At 41.2% G+C, this 10,471-nt stretch overlaps 1 protein-coding gene across 2 annotated transcripts in view; it reads right to left on the reverse strand.

Annotated features, from left to right (window-relative positions):
* Positions 1-9,481, reverse strand: part of C16H1orf100 (chromosome 16 C1orf100 homolog) — a 36,117-nt gene extending 26,636 nt beyond the window's left edge. Inside the window, exons 1-3 of one of the 2 annotated variants that reach the window (XM_059875561.1) lie at positions 9,375-9,481; positions 4,867-5,050; positions 214-282 (exon numbers count right to left, since the gene is read on the reverse strand). In XM_059875561.1, coding sequence (XP_059731544.1) covers positions 214-269 — 56 coding nt within the window. In that variant the 5' untranslated portion in view covers positions 270-282; positions 4,867-5,050; positions 9,375-9,481. 2 annotated transcript variants of the gene reach the window in all.
* Between the last annotated feature and the right edge of the window lie 990 nt (positions 9,482-10,471).

The raw sequence follows: 10,471 nt of genomic DNA on the forward strand, positions 1-10,471 counted from the left end.
TTGGAGTTGCCAAGTTTGCATAGATGCTGCCATAAATGTTGGATTTTTTTTTCTTAAACAGCTTTTTCTAAACCCAAAGAAACTTCAGTAGAACCTCTGGCAGCAGTTATCTCTAAATCAGGGAGCAAGCAGCAGGATGAATAATTCTAGCCTCCCAGGAGTCCGTCTTCCGTGCTGCAGCTCTGGAGGTGTCTGCATTTGGAAGACCATTACCTGGGTGGGATTGCTGGGCGGCGGTCAATAAATTCTCGTAGCCGGATGGCAGTCATGATGGATAAGATTCTGAAAAAAAAATTTAAGTGAAGTTTCTTATTGCAAGTTTATACACATTTCCCAGGCATGCCTACCTAGTACTACAAAGTCTGTCTTGAAAGTAGAAGGGTCATTCATAGCTTCTGCTAGACTATTTAGGGAAGGAAATAGACTCTTTAAAAAAATTATTTATTTATCTATTTATTTGTGGCCTTCTTCAGTTGTGGTGAGCAGGGGCTACTCGTCATCGTGCTGCACGGGCTTCTCATTGTGGTGGCTCCTCTTGTTGCTGAGCATGGGCTCTCGGATGCTCGAGCTTCATTTGTTGCGGCACGTGGGCTCAATAGTTGTGACTTAGACTCTAGAGCACAGGCTCAGTAGTTGGGGCACTTGGGCTGAGTTGCCCTGAAGCACGTGGGATCTTCTGGGATCAGGGACCAAACCTGTGTCTTCCGCATCGGCAGGCAGAATCTTTACCACTGAGCTGCCTGGGAAGCCCCAGGAAATAAACTCTAAAAGAAGCAAAAAGAAATGGAAAGCATAAGCCAACACACAGACGCATGCTTTTCTTTAACAGTAAAAAGTACTGTGTGAGTTGGGGACGTAGCCTCCTTTGTCATTCTTCTTGAGGTATCTTCCTACTGCGCCCGCTTTTGGGCTAAGCTCTGCATCTTCCACATGCCCTCATAATTAGAGTTCTGGAAATGAGTTAGATGTACTCAAATCAGATGTAATTGAGATTTGGAAGATGAAAACGAGACAGGGGCTGATTTCTGCTTCTTTGCCTTTTTCTATTGGCAAAACTGGTTAAGACAATGTGATATTTCTTTATGCAGCAGAATGCCAGTGTCCAATCTCCAGCTTTGACGGTGGAAGAGGCAATCGTGTTGAAGCAACGCTGAACGCTGTGTTTAGAGTTCAACTACCAGCTTCTTGAGGGCAGAGAGGGAGCTGGAGTGGCAGTGTTGTTAGCTTTGGGACCAGGTTCTTGAACTCAGTTGTCTGGAAGGAACTTCCTGATCAGGGCACAGGTAGCTGCTTTTATGATGGGTCAGTTTTGTGAAGATGTTCTAGAAGCTTCCTGGAGGCCTTCCCCAGGGCCTACTCTTTCCAACACTTCAAATGATTTTGTAACCATCTCATTATCTACACTGAACTCTTTTCTGTTCATACGCTGGCTCCAGTTTAAACATATAATACATAATGTTTCTAGTCTAAATTTTCATTTTGCATCTGCTTATGTACTGGAGAACTTGCCATAGAAAACCACTGCATCTAAGTATTCACTTGAGAAAGGGTCTACAATGGGGCGGACACTAAGTGCCTGGGGGACAGAGGTGGGAGAAAGCCTTATTTTTTACAGTTTACCTTTGGTGCACCTTGGGAGTTTTGTACAAGGTGTATATATTATGCATATACAAAGACAGCTGGGCTCCAATTTGCATCAACATGGGGTAGCAGAAGAACATTGTCCTGAGACCCACGTGACTTGTGGTCAGTCTTTGCCTCGCTAGAGTGGAAATGTGTGTGAATGGTTGTGTCCTCCCTGAAAGTCATATATTGAAACCCTAATCCTACTGTGATGGTATTTGGAGGGGGAGCCTTTGGGAGGTAATTATCTCATGGGCATGGAGCCCTCATGAATGGAACTAGTGCTCTTATGAAGAAGACCTCAGAGTGTTCCCTGGCTTTCTTTCTGCCATATGAGAATACAAGAAGTCTGCAGCCTACAACTTGGAAGAGGGTCTCATCTGAACCCTACCATGCTGGAACCCCAATCTTTGACTTCGGCCTCCAGAAACCTGAGAAAGAAACTTCTGTTGTTTACAAGCCACTCAGCCTCTGAAGCTTGTTACAGCAGTTGAACAGACTCAGGCACCAGCTCAGTACGTTGATGGTTATGATATCTTTCTGGAGAGTTATGTGAGACAATGATGCATGTGTGTTTTCTAACCTAAAAATCACGTTGGAGAAAGGAGACTATATGAGTTTCTATTTATGAGCATGTATTATGTGTACAGTAACACGTATTAAGGAGCTTTCCTGGTGGCTCAGTGGTAAAGAATCTGCCTGCCAATGCAGAAGATATGGGTTCGATCCCTGGGTTGGGAAGACCCCCCTGGAGAAGGAAATGGCAGCCCACTCCAATATTCTTGCTGGGAAATTGCATGGACAGAGGGGGTTGGCGGGCTACAGCCCATGGGGTCACGAAAGAGTCAGACATGACTCAGCAACTAACTACCACCACCACCAACATGTACAAACTCCTATCAGCCTCCCAGTAATCCTATTAAGTGTTTATCACTACACTTTACTGACAAGAAAACTGAAATTCTGAGAAGTAAAGTAACTTCTGAGGATCCATGGTTAGACTCCTCTAGCTCCACAAACAGTTGTCTATCAGAACAACCACAGGCACCCTGACCATCAGCCAAAACAAAACTGGGATAATACACAAGAAGCAATAACCAGGAGGGAGAAAGAACTGGGAAAAAAGAGTGTGATACCTCCCTCTTTTCCTTGTATAACTCGACTTCTGTCCACAGGCCCCCTGGTTGCTTTACTTCACCTCTATGTTTTTCAAGCAACTTGAAAAGTTTCAAACAAGATCATAATAGGACAGTTCAGCTATCCAACAGAATCTGTTCATTACAAAGTGTGTTTTTACTTTCAGCACTGGTGTGTTTATTTAAAAAAAGAAAGCAGAAAGAATGAAAGAGAGAATCTGAGCAAACACAATTGAGCTCTCTTTTAAACTCAGAAAACATCACTGCTGGGATTTCAGTTCACTAGAAGTGACATGCCGGAGAAGAATGCAAGATATTTAGGACATTTGTGCTCCTAACCAAGACAACAGCAAGTGTGCCTTCGATGATGGAGTGACTGCTCAGTGCCTAGAAATTCTGAATCAGCATCACAGGGAACATCAGGCCTGGGTGGCTGTGACTTGGCTATGTGGTAGAAACCCTTTCAGAGGAACACATTAATAACTCACTTTGAGTCTAAGTCTAAGCTTCCAGAATAATCAGAAGACCTTGTCTGGGAGGGTGACCTTGCCATTCTACATCTTTAGAGAATGCCTCTACCATGCGTATAGGGTACCAGATCACATTTTGTGTGATTAGCTATCATCTCTTGAACACATAAGAAAATGTAGCTTGCAATAGATATGTCAGTGCATTTTATTTTAGTTAATCTTAAAAAATAGAGTCACCCACCAAATCAGAATGTGACTTAGGTATGAACATATGTTAAACTTGCCATCATTTACAAACTCACAGCCAATACTGCACAGCTGTTGTCAGAGGCACCACGAACAACATATCTTTTATCACCTTTAAAATGTATAATTTCTTAGTTACCTTAATAGAAGATTCTCCTTCTGATGTGCCCTTAGTAAAATTCTTCCAGAACAAATATGAGTTCTGTCTACACTGTCATCCTACCTTTCATTCAAACTCACATTAACTCTACAAAATCTTCAGCTTTTTTCTTTTTAAAAAAAACTGAAATACAATATGCTCAGACTGAATAATGCTATAAAATAATATTAAAACCACCCATAAACAACTATTTTAAATTTTTAAATTTCATGTATGCACATACATCTACATTTATATGTGTATATGTGGGGCTTCCCAGGTGGCTCAGTGGTAAAGAGTGTCCCTGCAAGCAGGAGACGCAGGCTGTATCCTTGCATTGGGAAGATCGCCTGGAGGAGGAAATGGCAACCCATTCCAGGATTTTTGCCTGGAAAACTCTATGGACAGAGGAGCCTGGTGGGCTACAATCCATGGGCTCACAAAAGAGTCATATACGACTTAGTGACTGACCAACAACAAATGTGAATATCGTTTTCTTGGGCTCCAAAATCACTGTGGATGCTGACTGCAGCCACAAAATTTTAAAATGTTTGCTCCTTGGAAGGAAAACCATGACAAACCTAGACAGTGTATTAAAAAGCAGAGACATCACTTCGCCAACAAAGGTTAAGCTAAAGCCATAGTTAGAGCTATGGTTTTTCCAGCAGTCATCTATGAATGTGAGAGTTGGATCATAAAGAAGGCTGAGTGCCAAAGAATTGATGCTCTCGAACTGTGGTGCTGGAAAAGACTCTTGAGAGTCCCTTGGACAGCAAGGAGATCCAACCAGTCAATCCTAAATGAACTCAACCCTGAATATTCTTTGGAAGGACTGATGCTGAAGCTGAAGCTCCAGTACTTTGGCCACCTGATTCGAAGAGATGACTCACTGGAAAGATTGAAGGCAGGAGGAGAAAGGGGTGACAGAGGATGAGATGATTAGATGGCATCATCGACTGAATGGACATGAGTTTGAGCAAACTCCGGGAGATAGTGAAGGACAGGGAAGCCTGGCATGCTGCAGTCCATGGGGCTGCAAAAAAGTTGGGCGTGACTTAGCAACTGAACAACAACATAAACAGCATATATACTTAAAAACTTGAAAACACAGCAGGCATTCTGTTTCATATTTTTTGGTTTTCATTTAACAACATATTATGCTAAAATTAATACAATATATTAAAATTTTCTACACTGCTACAGAATATTCTTAATTCTAATATTTAATGTTCTTTTGTGTTGTTTAGCTCACCTATTACTCTATTTAAAACAGTATCCTCTTCACTCCCTGGACTCCTCATCCATGTTCGATGCTTGATTTTTCTCCAAAATACTCATCACCATCTGCCATACTGTATGTTTACTTAGGTATCTTGTTTTTGTCTGTCTGCCCCATTGGAAAGAGAGTTTTGAATGTTGTGTTCACAGCTGTATCTCTAGGACCAAAGATGATAACTGACACTTGGTAGACATTTAACAAATATTCTTTGAACAACTGAATGTGCTATAATTTATGAAACCCAGCTCCCTAATGTTGGACATTTTGGTCATGCTGAGCTTTTATATGTTTGATGCAGTTGAATTAATTTCTTAGGATACATTCCTAGAAGTGAGTCAAGGTTTGGGCATCTTCATGGCTCTTTCTTAGGAGGATTGGAGTCACTTTCAATAATTAATTTTGGTACCTAAATCACTATGGATAGACCCTAGGGCCTAAGAATTAAAATTTAATAATAGAATTTTTTATCATGCTGATGTTCAGGAGGTGAACGAAGGTAAATGTATATGAGATGCACATTCCAACAAGCTTCCTCAAAGTTAATATTCAACATATTCAAAATGCTGACTTCAGGACTTATTCTGGCAACTTTCTGGTATTGTATATTATGGATCAAACCAGAATTTTATAAAATATAATAGCAGTCAAACATCTGATAAATTCTGCCCATTTATGGTAATATTTCTTAGCAAGTAATGAAGGAACTTTCTCAGCCTGATAAGAAACATCCATAAAAACCTACAGCTAACATCATACTTAATGGTGAAAGGTTGATTTCTTCTTAAAATCAAGAACAAAACAGGATGTTACTCTTACCTCTCTACTCAACATGCTGCTGGAAGTCTTAGGGCAAGAGGCAAGAAAATGAAATAAAAGGCATGCAGATTGGAAGGAAAGAAAACTGTCCTTATTTGCAAGTGACATAATTGTCTCTGTAGAAAATCTCAAGGAATCTACAAGTAAAGTCTTAAACTAATAGCTGTTTTTAACAAGATCTTAAGATACAAAGTCAACACATAAAAAATAAATATACTTTAAGTAAAAAAACAAACAGAATTTATAACACAACTATTTACAATAGCACACAAAAAAAGAAAGAAACAAAGAAAAAAATACTATGTATAAATCTAACAAGACATGCTAACTGCTACTGCTAAGTCACTTCCGTCGTGTCCAACTCTATGCGACCCCATAGACGGCAGCCCACCAGGCTCCCCCGTCCCTGGGATTCTCCAGGCAAGAACACTGGAGTGGGTTGCCATTTCCTTCTCCAATGCATGAAAGTGAAAAGTGAAAGTGAAGTCGCTCAGTCGTATCTGACTCCTAGCAACCCCATGGACTGCAGCCTACCAGGCTCCTCCGTCCATGGGATTTTCCAGGCAAGAGTACTGGAGTGGGGTGCCATTGCCTTCTCCCAACAAGACATGTTCAGGTTCTATATGCTGAAAAGTACAAAGTACTAATGAAAGAAATCAAAGACCTAAGAGGCACTGTGTTCCTGGATTGGAAGACTCAACATTGTAAAGATGACAATTCTCTCCAAATTGATTTGATTTCTTTGGTTGAACTTCCCAGCAATATTTTTGGTAATAGATATAGACAAAAGCTTTTTCTAAAGTTTATTTGGAAATGCAAGGGAAATGTTAATAAAATAGCTGAAGTAATTTTGAAAAAGAGCAATCACGCTTTGGTAGAAAGGGGATGGAAAAACACTAGTCCTCAGCTCACATCTATTATCAACTAGACATTTCACATGTGTTATTTCACTCAGTCTTCATAGGAGTAGTGAGAGCTGTTTATCGGTATCCTGAGTTTGTAGAAGATGTTAAATTACATGTGTAAGGTCATGTAGTCCCCAGTAGCTCAGTGGGTAAAAATCCACTTGTAATGCAGGAGATGCAGGTTTGATCCCTGGGTCAGAAAGATCCCCTAGAGAAGGAAATGACAACCCACTTCAATATTCTTGCCAGGGAAAACCTATGGACAAAGGCTACAGTTCCCGGGGTCTCAAAGAGCCAGACATGACTGAGTGACTAAACACACACACACATACTAAGCACAGCCAGTAAACAACAAAAATACAGATCTGCCTGATTCCAAAGCCTGTCTGCCTTCTCCTCTAGGGCCACTGATTCATTGATTTACTCAGCAAACATTTAATGATCAACTACCTTCCGATGGCATTGTACCAGGTACTGGCAAAAAGCATTTAGCCAAAAGTATGTGGTTTTGTTCTCCTGTTATGTGTTAGAGGAGATGAAGTCAGATATGAATCAGAGTCGCACAAGGCAATGTAAAATTGAAGCTCGGTAACTGCTGAAATAGAATCCTCTGACGTTAGCTTTCAGGTAGTTGAGGGGCTGCATCCCTCCTCCCCTCTTTCAGAATTCTAAAGACTCTAAGAATGGATAAGTCACAATTGCTTCAGGACATTTTCCCTGATAGGAAACATTCGAGAAGCTCTCCTCTTGGAGATGCGCTTTCTGAGACTGAGAAAAAGTTTGTAAAAACTGACACCAACTTTTATGGTAGGAAAGAGTTAAAAATAAGATTTGTTAAATCAAAGGTTTACAATGTTAAACGGATCCAGCAGCAATTACCTGGTAAGTTAATCAGCTTGTGGACCTTAAGCATTAATACATGATAACTAGCAAGTTATCAGGCTTCCCTGGTAGGACAGCTGGTAAAGAACCATCTGCAATGCAGGAGACCCTTGTTTGATTCCTGGGTCAGGAAGATCCTCTGGAGAAGGGATAGGCTACCCACTCCAGTATTCTTGGGCTTCCCTGTGCATAAGAATCTGCCTGCAATGTGGAAGACCTGGGTTCGATCCCTGGGGTTGGGAAGATCCCCTGAAAGAGGCATGGCAACCCACTCCAATATTCTTGTCTGGGGAATTCTATGGACAGAGGAGCCTGGTGGGCTGCAGTCCATGGGGGTTGCAAAAAGTCAGATGTGATTAAGCACAGCAGAGCACAGCAAATTATCGTTTAATTCATCTGTCCAAAGAAGGGCAGAGGCAGAATATTAGTGGGGTCCCCAGACTCTGATGTTGTTTATCTGGTAATTTTTGGAAATAGAAGGGAGTGGCATATAATCTGGCACACGCATGGCAACAATTTACTTTCAAAATGCAGTGCGTAACACCAGAGTCCTGGGTGTCCCCTTTCCTTGAAGGTGTGGCGTCTGTACTCTATACCAGGGGAAGTTGGGCCCCTGGAGCAAGCCAGGTCCTCGTAATCTGCCAGCGCACAGAAGGCATGTGGGGCGGCCGGCTTTCTCAGAATTCCTATGCCTCGCCCTTGCTAGGAGCACGACAGTAGCCTCGCTGACTGCAGAGTTACTCTGTGGCCAAGGCAATTGCTCTCTGCTGCTTTTCAGCATGTGTGTCATAAGAGGTCATTTAGAAAATGGTTTTGAGTAACTGAGTTACTTGCTTCTGTTTCCTCAGGAAGCCAGGGTTCCCAGTTCAAGAAGGTTGTTTACCCACTTGCTCTCTTGCCCTTCCACATTCCTGCACCCAACCCCCAAAACCCTACCATGAATTTTGCTGCCTGAATGTTGCTTCCTTCCTCCTTTTCTAATCTAAATTCCACCCACCCTTCAGGGCCTTCTTCAGGTCCTTTACAATCTCTTACTAGGACTCTGAGTTCCCAGGGGTCTCTTGTCTGCCCCTGAATTCCCAGAGCCCCTGATTAATTCTATGATGCACTTTGGTTCTTATTGGTTCATTGATTTCTGAACTCATTTATTCATCATTTAAGAAAATGTTTAATGAGTGGCAGTTTTGTGCCTGGTCTTGAATAAGGCTCTAGAGATTCTTCAACGAGTAAGATACTAGTTTCATACAATGTCTTGCCTCTCAGCTAAAGTTATGTAAGCTCCTGGATGTTGAACCATGTTTATTTTTTCAATTAATAAATTTGATTGTGCTGGGTCTTAGTTGCGGCATGCAGGATCTAGTTCCCTGACCAGGGATCGAACCTGGGCCCCCTGTGTTGGGACTGTGGAGTCTTAGACACTGAACCACCAGGGAAATCCCAGAACCATGTTGTTTTGATGGTCTTTATCTTCCCTCTCCTTGTCCTCCTACCTCACTGTCTTGCAAAGTGTTCCCCATCCAAGGAAATGCTCACTGCATACAGAATCAGTCAGTCAGTCAGCCCACTCCATAATCTGGCAATCTAGTTAATACGTTTTAAACTTTATTCTTCTTGTATCATAAAGAGCCAGTTGCCTTAACATAGGTATATCCCATTTCTAAGGAAAAAATGTTGATCTAGAAAAAGCTCTTCAAATAATTCAAAATTGAGATATGAATATTCAGTTTCCAAAAGAATTCTTCACTCTACAAAATGGTTTGCCACAAAGTTTCTTTATATTGTGAGCTCTTGTCCCTAGAGCATTCAAAATGCAATCAGCAATTCAGTAATGCAACCACTAAGTGAGACGAGAGAGGTTTGGGCAGTAACTGGTGTTACCTGCTTAGGCTGAAGTGGGTAGAGACCTCCTTGTTCTTAAAAGCAGTCCTCTAAGGACAGCAGTTATTTTAGCTGTCTCCAAGTACTGCCAAGGCTCACTGCAGAGTTATAGGACTTGATCTTTTTTACATCATTGAAAGGGTATTGTGATGCACTGTGACTTAGAAACTTTTGGTAGGTAATGCCTTTCAAGTCTTGGACTTATTAAAAATAGAGATCCTTTGGTCTCCCTGTACATGAAAGAAAGGATAAAAATTGGTGTGGAAAGGAAAACCATGTGGCAAGTAACCTGGACTATTTAATCACTAGAATTTTCTGTAAAGGTTATTCCAGAGACAGCATAAGGTCAAAGATCTGAGAGGTGCTGTACTGCAAGCACTACCCTTTGCAAGCTAAAATTGAGGAAGTAGGGGTTGGCCCCTGGAACAAATGAGTCTAGCTCTGCTTGGTCCAAGGCTAGATTAGGCTCCATCCTGCTACTACTGAAGGTATCAAAGGAGACATTTAATTGGCCCTCTGTATGTCTTCTTTGGGAAAATATTTCTTCAAGTTCTCTGTCCATTTTCTAATCAGTTTGTTAGTTTTTCAGCTAATGTGTTATACAAATTTTTTATGTATATTTGGCTATTAACCTCTTACCTAACATACTAGTTGCAAGTAACTTCTCCCATTCAGTAGGCTGCCTTTACATTTTGTTGACAGTTTCTTTCATTGTGCAAAAACTTCTTGGTTTAACTTACTCTCATTTGTGTATTTTTGCTTTTGTTGCCCTTGCCTGAGGATCCAGAAAAATATTGCTAAGACGGATATCAAAGAGCATGCTACTATGTTTTCTTCTAGGAGTTCTATGGTTTCAGACCTTACATTTAAGTATATAATCCATTTCAATCTTTGAATATGGTATAAGAACATGGCCTAGATTTATTTTATCGTATGTAGCTGTCCACTTTTCCTGGCACCATTTTTTTTGAAGATACTATCTCTTCCCCACGTGTATTCTTGCCTTCTTTGCTGTAGATTAAGACTAAACCTACAATATCTCTGAGGTATGCCTGTAGTCATTTTGCGAGCTATAAATTGGTATCTGATTATGGCTT

Source organism: Bos taurus, chromosome 16 (genome assembly GCF_002263795.3).
Source record: "Bos taurus isolate L1 Dominette 01449 registration number 42190680 breed Hereford chromosome 16, ARS-UCD2.0, whole genome shotgun sequence".
Taxonomy (NCBI): Eukaryota; Metazoa; Chordata; class Mammalia; order Artiodactyla; family Bovidae; genus Bos; species Bos taurus.